We start from the raw sequence: 17955 nt of genomic DNA, 5'->3' as shown, positions 1-17955 counted from the left end.
GGGGTTGCTGTTATCCTTGTTTAGCCGCTAAGTCGTGTCTGACTCTTGTGACTCCATGGGGTGTAGCCTGCCATGGGATGTCCATGGGATGTCCCAGGCAAGAGTACTGGGATGGGTTGCCATTTCCTCCTCCAGGGGATCTTCCCAACCCAGGGATCGAACCTGAGTGTCCTGCATTGGCCGGCGGATGCTTTACCACTGAGCCACCTGAGCGAGCAAGGCAACCTATTACTTCTTTTTGCTCCCCTCTGCTGCAGCAGGGGCCCCAGTAAAGCCTGGCCTGAATTTCTTGTCCGGCCTCTGATTGATTTCTATTGATTAAGGAGGTCGGAAACCCTACTATCCCCAGTCACTCCACCATCCCCTTGAGCCAGAGCATCCTTCAGTCATACTGCATCAGGCTGTTAGCAGGGCCCTTGCTGAAATCTCTTCAATAGCATCCCCAGTTCTCTTACATTAAAAGCCAAACTCACAGAGACTTGGCCTGCAGGGGCCCTGGGAGCCAGCTTAGCCTCCTCCTTGGCCTGCTGGGGGCTGTCCTGCCCTCACCCCAGGCACAAGGGCTACCATGGTGCTTCTTCAGTCCAGCGTCTGCTTGACCCAGAGCAAGAGCTGTTCCCAGTCTTGCACGGCCAAGGACATCTCAGCTCAAGTGTCCTCATCTTGGTAGGCCTTCCCACCCCAGCCTGTCCTAAAATAGGGGCCCTGAAATTCTCCTGGAGCACCTGTTGTTTTTTTCCCTCCTCATAACACTTCTTTGTGTGTTGATTTGTGAAATTCCTTAAGACGTGTCTGTTTGATTCCCTGCTACACACACAAAATCTAGAACTGTGCTCAGGCGCAGTAAACATTTGTGCACTTCAGAAGTATTTGTTGAACAAAATGATAAATTATTTAAAAGTACACTGCGTTAAGATTGTGCCAATACTGATGAGGAGGTTATTCTGAGAAACCCCATTTTTAGGAGGAAAAAAAAAAAAAAAAAAACCTCTGGGTCTTCCTTGTCTTATTCGTTTTTTTCTCTCTTCTCCGGATGCCTGTGAACCCTCCCTGAGGCACCTGGGCAGGGTCTGCACAGAAGGCATCAGATCCCACTATTCCTTAGCCTAGTTAGCCATGTGAATTTGCAACAATTTAATGGGTAGGGTGAAGACTACAGGTCTGCCTCTGGGCTATTTTTAAAAGCTCTAATGGAAGATAAGCCAGAGCTCAAACCGGGATAAATCTTAGCTCCACAGCCTGGAAAAGAAGCCAAGAGCTGTGCCCTGGCTGGTCCAGGCGGTGTGGGTCCCTTTTAACGTATTCTCAGACTCTGAAGCTGGATATCAACTTACCAGAATACCGCTAGACTATTTAGACCATCAGAAGCTTGCACGTCATGTTTCAGGGTTGGTGAAACACAGACTCCTTGCTAATTTCACTTGCTAATGGTTTCTTTTCATACACGAGTGGTCCTCAGGTTCAGTAAACAAGGACGCTTTCACTCCCAGGTGGCTTCACAGTGGCACCATATCCCCACTGCCCAGGCTAAGATTTCTGCAGGACCGAGCTGTTTCTTCATCAACCCAGGCTTCCAAGAGTCGCTTGGCTCTGAGTGAGAACTCAGACAACCCCAGGATCACTGTGGGTTCTAGAAAGTCTCTGTGAGCCTGAGAAACCCTAAGAAGTGCACTTGCTGGGCCCTCGCACCCAGCCGCTTACCCAGTGGACACCCAGTGGCCCTCGATGGCGGGTGGCATCTGCACGGTGATCCTGGCTCCATTGTGGAGGTGTTTGAGCATGTGATGACACTGGGATTCCTTGAAGGCCCGCCAGGCACTTTTCTCCAAGGACCTGGGATGGGTCCTGCTGTCCGGATGAAGGAGAGCAGAGCCCTCTCCCAGCCCTGAAACAGAAATATGGAAGCAGGTGTCAGTGGAGCCCTAGAGACGTGAGGCTGGCGGAGGAACTTCCCCGAGGCAGGGACGTCCCCCAGGTGGGAAACGTAGGGTCTGTGGCTGTTCTTGCTCTCCTGGAATTCACACACCTCAGTAGGAAAGGGTCTCAGGAGATCCTTGCCTAGCTGAGAATATGGGAGCTGGGGAGACAATGAATGTGACTTCCATGATGTCACTTGAAGAGTCCCTAGCAAAGCCAGAGCCCAAAGCCAGTTTCCTGAACCAACCAACAAGGCCATACCTCTGGGAGCAGCTGTGCAGGGCTGCAGGGGAGAGAAGCCCGTGCCTCAGGGCCACCGAGGCTGGAGACAAGGCTGGAAGGATGGTGGGAAGGGAGGTCGGGAAGGTGGACAGGCCAGTGACACACAGACAGCAGTGGCCTCAGCAAAAGGGTGAAAGGAGATGATGGGAGAGGCCCATGGAGCTCAGGAAACACCATGCCATAGGGGCTCCCTTCTGCTCACGCTACCTCATGCATCTGGGGCTCATCAGTCTCCAAGTGGATACCCTCTAAAGGTGATGCTAGTCCTCCACTCGCCCTCCAAGGGGGCAGGGGTGACATTTCCCCCAGTGATTTTCCAAAGCTGCTGCTCAAAGTTGGTGACAAACAAACATATGTTACATGGTTTAAAATAAGAGTGACTGCAAGAAGACTGAACACTTGTAAATGTTTTCCAGGGTAGAGGGGACCTAGGATGAAACGTCTCTTTAGTACACGTGGACCAGGTTGGCCAAAATGTGCATACCACGGTGTGTTCAGGAAAAGGCAATGAAAACAGATGGAGCTGTCTTTCTGAAAGCCTGCTGTTCCTTCTGAGAGTCACTCCTGAAGTAACTCATGATCTTATGGGTCTTTATTGTGGACCCACTAGGTATTCAACACTGTGTTAGCAAAAAACAAAACCAAAAAACCACTATTAGACAAACATACAATAATAAAAGATGGGTGTTAACAAAACTGACTGTGGTAATCGTTTCATAATAAATGTTAAATGCTATGTCACCACCAACTCTGTTTGGCCAAACCATGTGAATCACACCCGAGTTAGAGTGTGTGCATGTGTGTGTGCTCACCTGTGCACAACTCTTTGCGACCCCATGGACTGTAGCCCACCAGGCTCCTCTATCCATAGGATTCTCCAGGCAAAAATACTAGAGTGGGTTGCCATGCCCTCCTCCAGGGGATCTTCCCGACCCAGGGATCGAACCCATGTCTCTTATGTCTCCTGCCATCAGCAGGGGGGTTCTTTACCAGTAGTGCCACCTGGGAATGTGGTGACGCTAAAACTCAGAAATCTCCATCAGGTGGTGTCGACACCAATGGTTAGGGCTGTTAAGTAAGGAGCCCTTTCCTGTGGCCTTGAACTCCATCCCAGTGAAGGCCCTTCTGCTGTAGCAATGGTGCTGGGTACTCCATTCCCGACCCTCCCCAGAGAGGAGAAGGAAACAGGCAGGACACAAGCCTGTTAACCTGGCTATTTCTCTTTGCAAAGCCAGCCTGTTTTCAAAACACATGCACTTTGATTAGCCCCTCTGCCAGCCCCACAGTGAGGCCCCTTCAGTAGGTAAGCTGTGGCTCTGAGAAGGAGGAAAGTCTGGAAAAGTCAGGGGTGACCTGTTAGCAATCCTACATGGACACCCACCCGCACTGTGTCTTCTGGTGGGGTATCTATCCCAATTCCAGGGTTTTAGTCCCCATTTGCCTGGCACCTGTGTGGACCTCTCTCAATTGGCTCTGAACTTGAGGCTGGAGGCGGGGGGTGCCTCCACCAGCCCCAAGAGCCGTGATCATACCGACAATAGGAAGCACTTCCTGAGTCCCCTGGTGGGAATGAAACAAAGAAATAATACAGTATAACTTGCCATCTGTTGAGGAGTCAATTGTGTGAGCAATTGTTATGTGGCTTAAAAAAAAAAGACTTCAAGTCTTCAAGTCATGAGACACTGGAAACTGGGGAAGATTCTCTTTTAAATGTGACACTCAGCATTCCGTCAAGATGCCATACTCTCAGATCAACCAAGCCAAGCTCTGTGCTAAAACTGATTTATATAAACCCCTTTACACTCTGCAAGTGTGTTCCCGTAAAGCTAAGGAAAGCTGGAAGGGAGTGGATGTGGGTGAAATGCCGGAGCTGGGCTGCTTGGGTTTGAAACCAAATCAGTCACTTAACAGATTTCATCAAGCCCAAGACTTCAGTGATTGTTAAGATACATCATTATTTTATTACCAGTGACAAAAAGCACCTGCATTTAAAGGACGACACAGGCCTTAGCAGCAGTGCCCAGACACCCTCAGAGCATGGCCTCTGACTGCTTCATCTCTGCAGAGAGATCCAGCCTTCAGCTGCAAAGCTTCACTCGGGACAGTAATGGCTCTGCTCTACAAGGATCTTGACAACAAAGCTCAAACACAGCCTCGTCTTTTCATGGGCATCTTCCCTTCCACATAACTGTTTCTCAGTGAGGAAACATGTAAGGGCAGTTACTTCCCACCCTCACTCTGAGATAAACACTTGACCCACACACTACTGGTCTGCCTGATTTCCACCCTGGTTTTGTTCTCAGTGCTGAGAGTGGATTTCCCTGGTGGCTCAGATGGTAAAGTGTCGGCCTGCAATGCGGGAGACCTGGGTTCAATCCCTGGGTGGGGAAGATCCCCTGGAGAAGGAAATGGCAACCCCCTCCAGTACTCATGCTGGAAAATTCCATGGTTGGAGAAGCCTGGTGGGCTACAGTCCATGGGGTCTTAACGAGTCTGAGCAACTTCACTTTCACTTACTTTCACTTTTGTTCTCAGCACTGAGAGTGGAATTTACAAGTGAATTCTAACACCTGGCTCAAACTTTCACTCTATTTTCAGGACCCAGCTATTGGCAACTATGCCACAGATGGAGAGTAACAAGAGCGCACAGAGAGGAAGTGAGGTGAGGACAGTACAGGCAGCTGGGTCCAGGCTCATGCAGGTGAAGACCCACGTCCCCAGCATGACTGCCACCCACAGGCTCACGGCGACTGGAAGATGCACACCCACTGTAAAGACGTTATTTATGAAAAGATATCAGTCCTACAACCGATGAAATACACGATGGCACCGTGACTACAAACCCATCACTGCACCCCACAAGCTCCCGTGCGCTCACCTGTAAGGAGGAGGTGACAGTACTGCGGGGTCCTGGAGTCAGTCTCAGGACTCGCCAAGAGCATTTCCTGTAGCACATGGTTCTTATTAGATGTTAGTTGCTATTATTTTAGGGCTTCCCCAGTGACTCAGTGGTAAAAAATCCACCTGCAATTCAGGGGCCGCAGGAAACGTGGGTTTGATCCCTGGGTCAGGAAGATCCCTTGAAGGAGGGCATGGTAACCCACTGCAGTATTCTTGCCTAGAGAATCCCAAGGATGCTGATGGGTTACAGTCCATGGGGTTGCCAAGAGTTGGACAAGGCTGAAACGACTTAGCATGCATGCATGCTTTTATTTTAAATGATGATCAGGCTCTTAGAGGCCCTGAGAAAGCCCTTCCTAAATAACAGAATGGCTACCATAATGGAGAGTCCCCCTGAGCCTGATGCGCTTTGAGCTCTGCATGGACAGAGTGCCCAGAGGTCTGGGCTCCCAGCAGCCGACTCACTGGTGACCCAGATGGAGAGGAGCGTGGGGGCCCAAGGCCGGTGACAAGCACTACTCACCGTAGCAAGTGCCCACGTGCTGCCAGTCTGTGCAGCGTAGGGGCTGGAAGCACAAAGAAGAATGAAGCTGAGTTTTTCCAACATGGAGACTCTCAAGGTCTCGCTGGGCTGGATGTCCGAGGACCAGTGTGGATGGTGGCCAGGTCTGGGGAGGAGGTCAGTTCAGGGGCAGGGGAAGAGGGCATGGTGCTCAGGACTGTGTGGTTGTGCAGGAGGCAGGGGCCACCCAGAGAGGGTGCCCACAGGCAGCTTTATAACCAGGGAATGAAGAAAGAAAACCCTCAAACTACCAATTGCACATCATTAGAGAGCAGGCAAAGGACTTCTAGACACCAGTCTCCATCTTGCTGCTGCTCCTGTTGGACAACGAGCCACACTGGGGGCCAGGTGAGGTGTTGCCCAGGAGGCCAGCAGGATTGAGGACTCAATAGACAACCCCTCCCTGGGACACAGGGCTACTCACCAGGTGGGGATGAATCTTTAGGGTGGGAAATGGGACTGAAATTTATTCTCTTTTTATCTTTTTCCTTCAAAGTACCTATCACCTTAATGGTTCTTAGGAAGCAAAACCGAAGGGGTCAAGTGGGAGCAGGCAGGAGAAGCTGTCTCTAAGGGTCAGCTCTGGATGGGGGTTGCCAACACTCACCCAGCTTGCCTGGTGTGAATCGTGGACACCTGCCCCATGTGAAAGTGAAAAGTGTTAGTCAGCTGTGTCCAACTCTGTGACCCCATGGACTGTAGCCCATTGGGCTCCTCTGTCGCTGGGATTCTCCAGGCAAGAATACTGGAGTGTCACAATGAAGAAACAGACATGGAGAACTGACTCATGGGGAGAGGGGTGGAGAAGGTGAGATGTATGAAGAGAGTAACATGGAAACTTACATTACCACTTGTAAAATAAATTTGCTGAATGTCTCAGGAAACTCAAACAGGGGCTCTGTATCAACCTAGAGGGGCAGAATGGGGTGGGAGATGGGAGGGAGGTTCAAGAGGGAGGAGATATATGTATACCTATGGCTAATTCATGTTGCAGTTTGACAGAAAACAACAAAATTCTGTAGAGCAATTATCCTTTATTTTTTAAAAAAAGAATACAGAAGTGAGTAGCCATTTCCTTCTCCAGGGGATCTTCCCAATGCAGGGATCAAACCCAGGTCTCCTGCATTGCAGGTGGATTCTTTAGCATCTGAGCCAGGCTCTGTCTAATATTCAATCAACAGCTGGGAGTGAAAAGGCCAGGTGAGGCACCTAGTTCAGCTGTAGGGGAGGCCATGTGGCACCCCCCCACTCCTTATACCCCAGGACTCCCTTCCCAGGGTCAGCCATGGGGTACCCTCCAAGACCAGTCTTAGACTTCTGGCCAACTCAGGGCCCCATTTTCTCGCATTGCCAGGACTGTGTCAGCTCCAAATCTGGGACTGAAACTAGCAACTCACTCATTCACACCATCAGAAAGGCTCCAGAGGGCCAGGCATTCACTCTGTAGGCACATCCTACAGTTGGGGGAGAAACCAGACCCCAGGGCTTATGGAAGGGCTCGTGAGGGGGGAATAGGCTCTGAGTTTAGCCTTGGGGGTTCCTGGAGGGGCTGCTGTGTCCTGAAGACAGTGGACGTGGTCAAGGCAGTTTGCAGCCCAAGCCCAACACAAGGAGGAAGGGTGGAGAGGCCTCATGGAGGAGAGACCCCGGTGTGGCCAAGGACGGAGCCCTGTGTATGTATGTCACCTTGAGCATGGAGTGGGCTGGCCCAGGGAAGAGGAACCCAAAGCTTTTAAGTAAACTAACACAGGATAAAGATTCCATTTGGGAAAGACTGCTTTTCCCTTTTTTGGAGGGATGAGCAGCAGGAGGATCAATTATGAAGCTTCTGCCATGGCTCAGTGTATCATTTTTGCCTGAATACGTGAGTAAGATGAGAGAAGGGAATTGCTTTCAACAAGCAGTAAATCTTCTCTGTGGTTCTAGAGAGGCACGGACCATCTCTGGCATGTGGTAGGGAGAGGTCTCACCAAGAAGGTATTTAAAAAGGAAAAGAGGGAGGGAAAGACAGAGAGAGGAAACCAGGAGTATTACTAACGCAGTACTAAGTCTGGAAATAAACTCTTGCAAAATACTTAAGGGTCCACTTTCACCCATCTTCAACAGCTTAAATCAACATCCAACTCCAAGGTGGTGATTGTGATAGCAGTTCCTACCTGAGTGTACTTATTATTTATAATAGTGAATGTCTTAGCATACATAATAACTTTAAAACCCTCCATTTGATTAGATCATCGGTATAATCAGAAGTGCATTGGCTAATCACCACATCTGCTGTGCTGTGTGTTGTGCTGTGCTAAGTCATTTCAACTGTGTCCAACTATTTGGGACCTTATGGACTGTAGCTCTCCAGGCTCCTCTGTCCATGGGATTTCCCAGACAAGAATGCTGGGAGTGGGTTTCCATTCCCTTCTCCAGGGGATCTTCCCAACCCAATTCGAACCTGAGTCTCTTAAGTCTCCTGTATTGGCAGGTGGGTTCTTTACCACTAGCACCACCTGGGAAGCCCCATCGCCATGTCTGGTTGTTGACAATTCTGCCATTGAACATTGAGTGCAGTTGACATGACGGTCTCTCAGGTTCTTAAGGCGATGCACAGTGAGGTCACTGTCAGGAACAGCAGTGCCTGTGGGTGGTGCTCTGGATGCAGCCGTCATGGGTGAGCAGGTGACAGTCCTATTTAGGCCATGAGAGGGTCCCCCTCTCTGTGTTTCCCATATGAGCGAGGAAACACACATGTATGATGCACACACAAGTAACATCAAGGTTTTGGTGAACTAAGGAGTCTAGATGTTTTGGTCAGTTGAGAAGACTAGCTCATCAGGTCTCATTGGTTAAGTTTTGTTGCAAATGACTACAAGGAAAAGAGCACCTCAAAGGTTAAACAGCACCAGCACAGGTAGAAAGGGGCTGTTTCTAGGCTTCAAGGTGACTCTGGCCAGTCACTGAACAGGTGCCTTTGTGCCCCAGTACAAATTAAAAATTGAGGAATGGGAATGGTAATGACCTGCCTCTTGAGAAACCTATATGCAGGTCAGGAAGCAACAGTTAGAACTGGACATGGAACAACAGACTGGTTCCAGATAGGAAAAGGAGTACGTCAAGGCTGTATATTGTCACCCTGCTTATTTTACTTATATGCAGAGTACATCATGAGAAACTCTGGGCTGGAAGAAGCACAAGCTGGAATCAAGATTGCCGGGAGAAATATCAATCACCTCAGATATGGAGATGACACCACCCTTATGGCAGAAAGTGAAGAAGAACTAAAGAGCCTCTTGATGAAAGTGAAAGAGGAGAGTGAAAAAGTTGGCTTAAAGCTCAACATTCAGAAAACGAAGATCATGTCATCTGGTCCCACCACTTCATGGGAAATAGATGGGGAAACAGTGGAAACAGTGTCAGACTTTATTTTTTGGGGCTTCAAAATCACTGCAGATGGTGATTGCAGCCATGAAATTAAAAGACGCTTACTCCTTGGAAGAAAAGTCTCAGGCCTGGGCCCAGATCAAATGGTTATGACAACGGGGCAGCTTCTTTCAAGTACGGGAGGGAGGAAAACATGGACCCTGAAAGGAGACTGTTCTCTTGCTGAAAACAAATTAATTCCTGAAGGCTCAGGGGACAACTTCATAGATGACCTCTTGCAGAGAACTACATGAGTTCCTGGGGCTCTGGAGGGTGTGTTCACATGCCTGGGTGTGTGCGTGCATGTGTGTTCCTGCATGTGTGTGTGAGAACGACTCATTCCCACAGGCAAAATCACTCACAACAGAGATCCTAAATGACTCCAGAATGACCTTTATTCTACCATGATTGACAGTCTACTGTTCAGACAGTGAAACCTCCCAGAGACAGCAAATAGAAGACCGAATTTCCCCAAATGAGAGGAGACACAGGATTAACCATTTACCCAGGGATTTGTGCACTAAGTTCAAGGCCCATGGGGCCAGGTGACTGTTTACAGCCTCCAAGTCGCCAGGCTCTGCTTACAGTAAGCACCCCTGAACACTGGCTTCAACAAGGACAAATGCAGTATTTCTCCATCACCCACGCTGATCCCTGAACCCACGGTGTTCTTGAAGAGTGAGCAAGGCCACTGACAGGATCAGACAGAAGGTGAAGGACGGGCGTGGTGGGGGACAGAGTAGTGACTCAGAACCAACCTTCACCCCTCAGCAGGTGGCTGCAGGCCTACTGGGTGCAAGGTTGTATTATACGAGGCCGGCCCCATCACTGACACATGAAGAGAAGCATGGGGAGAAATATGGTGTGTGGCCACGTCCCCAAGTTCTCAGTAACATTTAAAAGATTTGAGTCCCCTCGATATACTCTGCAGCTTCTCACCTGCCCATCTAGACTGAGGACCCAACACTCCAAACCACCATCCACACAATAAAGTGAGAATCATTTGGGAAGGAAACACTTCCAGGCACACTTGGACACTTGGGACTGAAGTCACCTCTGACCTGGGTAGTCACTGCAAAGGTGCTTTAATGCTTAAAAAAATTATATCAAAACAGCCAAGTAAGTATAAGATCAAGACATGCACAATGCTGGTTTTGGAGGGCAGCGTGTCTCTGAAAGCCCATCCCCGCTCACCATGCACCTTTGTGTCCTGGATGCAATGTGACCTGCATCCCTCTGCACAAGAGCAAGGATGCCTCTCTGGGTGGAGTGTTGTGATGCAGACAAATCCATGGAGAGACGACGGGACAACGGGGAACATGCAAGTGATCACTCCACCAAGACATTGCCCAGCCCATGAAGGGGGCCCTCGAGATGGTGAGTGGGCCGTGAGGTCGGCAGGCTGCTCCACCGCCCACACGGCTGCCATGTTTTGGAACAAAAGCTGGAGTTCACTCCAGACAGGCACCTACACTCACCATGCTCTTGTTTTTATTTCCATGTCTCTGGAGTTCAAAGCTGAGAGAGTTGCTTTTGCCAGTCTTTAAACTTTCTTATCTGAAAGCATTTTCCCTTTATGAGAAACACAATAAAGTCAAGATTTCAAACTCCTGCTTTCATTTAACTTCAGATGAAAACGAGGTAATTCTCTAAGTCGTTTTCTTCTAAGGCCTCGGTGTCCGGGCCAGACGCTGGGGTTGAACCACAGATGGCAGTTCTGCCCGCTGGGCCTGGAGCTGAGGGCTGCCACCACAGACTGCTCGCCACAGTCATGTGTGTGTGTGAGGTGTGTGTGAGGTGTGTGTGACTATGTATATGGTGTGTGTCTGCGTGTATGTGTGTGCACGGTGTGTGTGTGTGGTGTTTGGGCATTGTGTGTGTATGCGTGTGGGGTCTTCACAGTATGTATGTACATGGTGTGTACATGGTGTGTGTGTGTGGTACCTATGTGTATGGTGTGTGTGTGGTATGTATATGTGCATGGTGTATACCTGGTGTGTGTCTGTGTGTGTGTGAACGTGTCTGTGGCACGTGTATATATGTGTATGGTGTATGTGTATGTGGTGTGTGTACATGGTGTATGTATGGTATGTGTGTGTGTGGTGTATGGTGTGTGTATACATGCTATGTATATGTGTTTGGTGTGTTCATGGTGTGTGTGTCTATATGTATGGTGTGTTACTGTGTATGTGGTGTGTGTATATATGTTATAGTATGTGTATGTGTGATGTGTGTGTGTGTATGGTGTGTGTGTGGGGCATGTGTATATGTGGTGTATGTATGGTGTGTGTACGTATATGTGTATAGTGTGTGTATGTGGTGTGTGTGTGTGTGTGTGTGTGTTATGGTGTGAGTGTATATGTTATGGTGTGTGTGTGTGGATGGTGTGTCTATGTGCATGGTGTGTGAGTGTGTGGAGTGTGGGACTCCCAGAAGGGAGAAACACTGCAGTCAGGGCAGCGCGCCAACCTCCTGGCTCTGGGCTCTCCATAAGCTCTCCCCTTCCCCAGGTGTTCTCAGGAATCTTCAGGAAGGGGCTGCCCCTCCTCCCAGCCTTGTCTCCAGCTGCCAAGGACACAGGCACCAGGAGGCCCTGGTAGACAGACCTGGTGACTGAATGGCTGAAGGAAGGAGGCTAGAAAACCCTTCGAGAACAGGAGACCCTCAGTCACTGCAGGGTGACTTCACATCCTTTCTCTGACCTAGGTTCCTCCAATTACACGACTTTCCAATATTCCCAAAGTGAGAAGAACTAAACGGCCTGTGCACACAATGTCAGGACACAGCAGGCGCTCCTTCTGGGATGGTGACAGACTCTCCTGAGCTTTTCCCCGGGATCACTTCCACCCCACGCAGAGGCTCCTAAAGACATTCACGCCACGCAAGCTTCCAGCAGATGCTCACAATCACCAAAGTACTTTTTCACATTTCTAGTCCCAAATGTTTTGTGCTTCCCTTCAGTCGATTCTATCAGGCTGTCATCAGTCCCTTAACGATGTCCATTTGCACAGCCCTGTCTCCCACTGGTGTTAAGCTCTTTACTCACTTAGGGAGAAAAAGAAGGAACACAGCTACAACGAGTCAGCTCAGCCACATGTTTGAGGCCGGTCGGTTTCTTCCACCAAAGAATATTTACCATCTGCCTACGACCCTTGCTCCCTGCTATGAGCAGCTGAGTCCTACTTCTTTTCAAGATTATATTTTATGACTAAGGGGGGAAAGGTACAGGAAAGGCAATGTTTTTTTGGTCACAAGAACTGCCTTCAGTAAAAATCATATTTCAAAGATTCTATTTTACCCTATTGCAATGTTTCCTTGCATTCTGTTGGTTAAACAATCTTTTGGTAATCCACAGTTTTGGTTGTTTTTGTTTTAACTTTAAGAGACTACATTTCAGTGAAAGAGAATAGCTCAAAAGTGTCTTCCCATTTCAGAAAAGTCAACGAATGCTACAAAGTAAACAGAGTTGAGGAGAAGACCATCTCCCCAACATCGGCTCCAAAACTTTAGCCAAACCTTTTGTTTCCATCAGCAGAGAGAATCAGCACTCGGGGCCCGTGACAGCACCACTTATTCTGAAATACCTTGTGTTAATCTGTGTTCTGGAGCCAGATGACTTTTGTGACTTTTCATCAAAACAAAGAAAACAGCAACAAGGGACATCCCTCAGCTGCAGACCTTCACGACATTCAACCAGCTTTATCTGGACTAAGAAATGCAATTGTTCTCAGGAGGTGAAGGAGGGGAAAGTAAAACTGACACTCATGCTTTCACATCGTCACATTTTGAACTTGGGTCTCTCACCACATATACAGTTTTTTTTTTTAAGCTAAAATAAACAAAAGGCTCCTGTCTTGCCAGACCCTAATTTACTCACCAATAGGATCTAGGGGTGATTTATGACTTGCCTGAGTTGAAATAAAAGTAACCCCCAAACTGAACAAAGATCAGATGCCAAACACAATAGTTTCTCCAGCATCTTCACCTGGAATCTTCCTGAAGGTCTTGTACACTCTGTAATCTTACTAATGAGACTTCTTGGTGGAACAAATAATCTATAAATGATGTCAGGAACTAAATTAATTAAAGTTGGCCCCAAGTACATGCATCACCATAGAAAATACGTTTTAATCTACTAATTGCTACCATATTAATAAATAAACAAATGGCATCCTAAGGTTGTTTTTGCTATTCAGTCACTCAGTCATATCCGGCTCTTTGTGACCCCACGGACTGCAGCACACCAGGCTTCCCTGTCCTCCACTATCTCCCAGAGTCTGCTCAAACTCATATCTATTGAGACAGTGATGCTATTTAACCATCTCATCCTCTGCCACCCCCTTCTTCTCTTGCCTTCAATATTTTCCAGCATCAGGATCTTTTCCAATACCAGGAGAAAAATCATTAAGCCATTCTAAAAGAGTGCAGGCAGTTTCCTTCAGACTGATGACTTCTCTTAAGATAAACGATCAAGCTCCATCTGTTACTACAGAATCTTTAAATACTTGCAAGACCCCTAACTACAGAGTAGGACACACTCTGAAGCCACTCCCTTGGGTTAGATGGATTAATGCCCATATTTTGTTAAAAGTACTTCAAGTAAGTAAAAATAGGTCAGAAAAAGGGGAAAGGGAGAATACTCAATTCTTTCCTGGTGCTCTACACTACCCTAAGGCATTGTAACAAGCAAGCCTCTCTCAGATCACAGAGATTTATACCCAAAAGGACCACTCCCTCACTTTCTCCTCTGTGCTGGAGCCCCCACAAGCACAGCTGGTCTGTGGGCAACATCAGTGTGCATAATTTTGCCACATGAGGTTCACTTTGAAATGGGATGACTTTTTGTAGGATTATCCTCGTCATCCCCTTAAACTTGGCAAACCTTGTTTTTTTAATCTTACATCCTTTCATCACATGTATGCCTGCACACACACGTGCACACACATGTACACACACATGCACTCATGTGCACACATGCACAGGGGCTGGCCCCACTGGCTTACTTCCCCTTCCTGACTCCCTCCTGGCACACTGTGGGTCTGGATAAAACCCGACCCCAAGGAGTCCAGAGATCTGGGGCTAGATTCGAGCCACACTGAGGCTGCACTTGGGCTCCCTTTACCCATTGGCACTATCGTAGCTTGCACTGTGGTGCAGGAAGTCTGGTTATAACTTCCACCCCCCAAAACAAGGAGGAAAAATTCAGGACAGGTTGGCCTAGGCTGTGTCTCTGAGGATGGCTTTTGTAGTCCAAAAGGCAAATGGCCTTGTGCAAAAAAAAAAAAAAAAAATTATGTTCATGCCAACTTCAAGTACTTTTTTCACTTTAAAGGCATTCACCCATATGCCCGATTTCCTTCAACTACGATAAGAGGTTTTTTAGGGGACACTCTCCCCTTCATCCTCTCTCTCTGCCTCTCATTTCTGGTGTGGGTAGCAGCTGCCGTTTGATCTGCCCGTGGGCTCTGATTTGTTTCATGTTTCAGCCAAAGATGAAGACTGCTCTGTAATTCCAAGCAGATGGGCCGAGGAGCGCAACCCTGTAATTACACCTCTCTTTCTCTGGCCCTCGAACTGCGAGTCTTCCAACCTGACTTTGAAAGTCTTGGATTGCTGGGGTTCTGGGTACACCTTGGCCATCTGGCAGGTCTGGCCCAGCCCAACTGGTTCACAGGGCCCTTTGAGCCGTGTTGCCCACGCCGCCTGTCTGAGCAGGACGACAGAGAAAACAGCCGCTCAGGGCTCCCAGGGTGCTGCCCCTCCCTCTGCTAGATGGTCTGAGGGGTCACTGCCTGACCGCCTTCTGAAGCTGGATCAGAAACCTAGAGGCCACGAGGGTGCTGACCTGCTGATCTGACGTGCAGAGGTCATGGTGGGTGTGGAGACAGGAGAGCTCTGCTCCTGGTGGACACTCAACTAAAGGGCCAGGCGTTCACCTGTAGGGAAAGCTGACCCAAGACATCCGGATCAGCACACGTGCTTGCCACCAACCAGCCCCACAAGTCCGCCTTTCCAGCCCGGAGCAATGCTGTCTTACTTTCTTTAGTGCAATTTCTGGAGCACTTGTAAAGCCTGCTGCTCTCTAGCTGGGGGTTTACTGGGTCCGCTGAGAACATGTGACACACGAAGCAGAAACAAAACCCACGAGAGCAGGAGAGAAGCAAGCTCAGGTTCCGGAGAACTTAGGGGACTAGTTTTAATTACTGCCCCTCTGTTGCTGCGAGTACCCCACTCCTTGAAAGTGCCTCCAGAGAACCTACCGGTCCACCTGGGACAGACCCCTCCTCAGCCCCTTAAGACACTCGTTCTCCGAGGGGCGCGCAAGAACACCCAAGCTGCTTTTCCCCTGAATTGATCACAGTCCTCTGTACGGTCTCCCGAAAGCCTGGAGCTCAGCGCGAGCCCCCTGCGCTCTGACACTCTGTGAAGGGCGCACAGCCAGCGGGTCCTTGACGGTCTGTAGTCCGAAGCCCCGCGAAGTGGACGCAAGTGTCGTGGGACCTGGATGGAAAGTCCGAGCGCGCGCCCTCCCAGAGAGCGCGGCCGACGCCCGGGAACGCGAGCGTCTTCCAGGGCGCCCAGGATGGGGCTGTGCCTGGCCGTGGGGTCATCTCGATTCTAGGGAGTCCCCGCGGGGACACCCTCGGCTGCCGTCCCCCCACCCCCACCCCCGACTCACCGTGAAGCAGGAGGGCCGGGAACAGGGATGTGAGCAGGAGGCGGCGCACACAGGACATCTCCGGGCCTCCTCCGGGACCGCCCGCGCGCGCCGCACCGCCCGCCGTCCGGGGACCCAGCTCCCCGGGACCCGCCCGCAGTCCGGGCGGCGCGGCCCGGCGGCGCGGGGACAGGGCCAGGCACGCTTCAGGCGGCCGCCGCGCGCCCCATGCCCGGCCTGGCCCCTCCGCTCCCGGCCTCCCGCCCCGCGACCGGCCCTGCGCGCCCGGCCGCCCCGCGCCCGCCCGGCCGCCGCCGCCGCTCCGAGCTGCACTGGCCGCCGCCGCTATGCCTCTTCATATTTCCAGGGCGCCGCCGCGGGAAGAGGCAAGGCGGGGCCTGGCGGGGGCGGGGCGGGAACGGGGCGGGGCCGGGGCGGGGGCTGTAAGGGGCCAGGGGCGGGACGGAGCGGGGGCGGGGCCTGAACGGGGAGGGGTGACTGGAAGGGGCTGGATGGGGCGGGGCCTGGAGGGCGGAGCGAGAACGGGAGCTGAATGGGGCGGGGCGATGGGCGGGGCGATGGGCGGGGAGATGGGCGGGGAGATGGGCGGGGCCTAGGGGGCCGGGGAGCCTCCCGACCCCTTGGGGACTAGAAGGGCGCTGGGCTCCGCAGGCCCTGCTCCGCCCCATCGTCGCCCCTTCGCTCCTTTCCCCTCTCCTGTCCCTCCGGATCTCCCCTCATCGTCTCCCTCCTCTTATCCCGCGGCCCTGCCGCGCTCCTCCTCTCAAACCTTATCCCCTCTCCTCCCCCAGGCCTCTCCCCCTTCCCTCCTCCTCGACTCCCACTCTAGGACAGGTTCTCCTGCAAGGGTTTCACAGCTCTAGGCCCGGGACCCCCTCCCGAAAGGGGGAACACATGTTCCTCCCCGTCCCTGCCCGCCCCACTCCGGGCAGCTCTGGACTGGTGTCTTCCCTCCTCTCACCGGGAAGTGTTCCCCACTTGTGCAAGTGGGGGACAAAGAGTGGGGCGCTGCAAGGCCGGGGTCTCCAGTGGGTTCCAAGAGAGGTCCGCATTCCAAGCTTGAGGTGTTTGTGCGACTGAAGGAGAGGAGAGGAGAGGTGGCACAAGGGAGAAAAGGCTCCTCCCACCCCGGTGAGGATGCTGAGAGCCTCCCCCTGGGGGCTTCACGAGCAAGCACGGCGAGGGATGCAGACCCCTCTTCCAGTCTCCTTCCAGGAGAGGAGGACCTGTGGGGACAGGGGGAAAATTTCAGGGGCACACTCCCTGTCGGTCTCCCCCTATCTCTCCTGCCTCCCAGCCCAAAGCTTGGTTCTGTTTAAGGTCTGTGGGTCTTGGGAGTTTGTTCAGTTTTTTCCTGGGCTTTGAATATACAAAGGCAGGGACAGCCAGGAGCTGCTTTTGGTCAAGGCGGCTGCCTTGCTTGCTGACTTGGGGGCTCATTCTGGTGGGCCTGGAGTTCTTTCTTCTGAGCTCCTCCAAGGCTTCTGGGCGCTCAGGAGGAGGTTTGTCAGTAAAGGAGACTGAATGTCACCTCACACTGGCTGAGGAAAAGCAGGGACCACGTGGAATCGGGAGGACGTTCTGGACTCTGGTGGTGTTTTTCATAAATAAAACACTTAAAACAGAAGGAGTGATTTCCATGAGTTTTCTGCCCCTTTGAACAAAGTAAGCAGAATAATTCAAAGTAGGCATCAATAATTCAACTGTTTGTGTTATAGACTCTCAGCACTAGTTGGACTTTAGCATCTTCGTAAAACTTGGTAAAAGAGATGAGGGCATGTGTGACAGTTTCTTTCTTTTTTTTTTTTTTTCTGAGAAAGCCACAGGTCTTTTGATGTGATGGTGCTGATACTGTTTGATGTACTTTAATTTTTATCACCATCACTATCACCTTTCATCTTTAGTTTGAGGAATCATAATATGCACCACCTGCCTACCTCACGAGGACGTGGTGAGGGTTATGTGACTATGTTTGTAAATCGGGAGGATGAAAGACTCTCATGTGTGAAAGAAGGGACAGTTGTGTCATAAAACCATGGAGCTGGAACATAGCTGAGTTGAGCTTGCATTGCAGCATCTCTCTCTGGACCAACTCTTCATCCCTTGCTTGTGTCTGTTTCTAGGTTTGGGCAGTCAATTATGACCTGTGGGATTTGAATGCTGCCCATGGGTCAACCAGGTTTAAAACAGGAACTTGATTTCTTCG

General features: G+C 50.6%; 1 protein-coding gene across 1 annotated transcript in view; it reads right to left on the bottom strand.

Moving 5' to 3' along the window:
- Positions 1–15859, bottom strand: part of APCDD1 (APC down-regulated 1) — a 32470-nt gene extending 16611 nt beyond the window's left edge. Inside the window, exons 1-2 of the mRNA XM_068993771.1 lie at positions 15750–15859; positions 1702–1885 (exon numbers count right to left, since the gene is read on the bottom strand). Of these exons, the coding sequence (XP_068849872.1) occupies positions 1702–1885; positions 15750–15807 (242 nt within the window). The 5' untranslated portion in view covers positions 15808–15859. The remainder of the gene's footprint in view (positions 1–1701; positions 1886–15749) is intronic.
- Positions 15860–17955: the final 2096 nt, after the last annotated feature.

The sequence above is a fragment of the Capricornis sumatraensis genome, chromosome 21, assembly GCF_032405125.1.
Source record: "Capricornis sumatraensis isolate serow.1 chromosome 21, serow.2, whole genome shotgun sequence".
Lineage (NCBI taxonomy): Eukaryota > Metazoa > Chordata > Mammalia > Artiodactyla > Bovidae > Capricornis > Capricornis sumatraensis.
The sequence above is the reverse complement of the archived record's forward strand: the minus strand, read 5'-3'. Positions and strand labels throughout refer to the sequence as shown.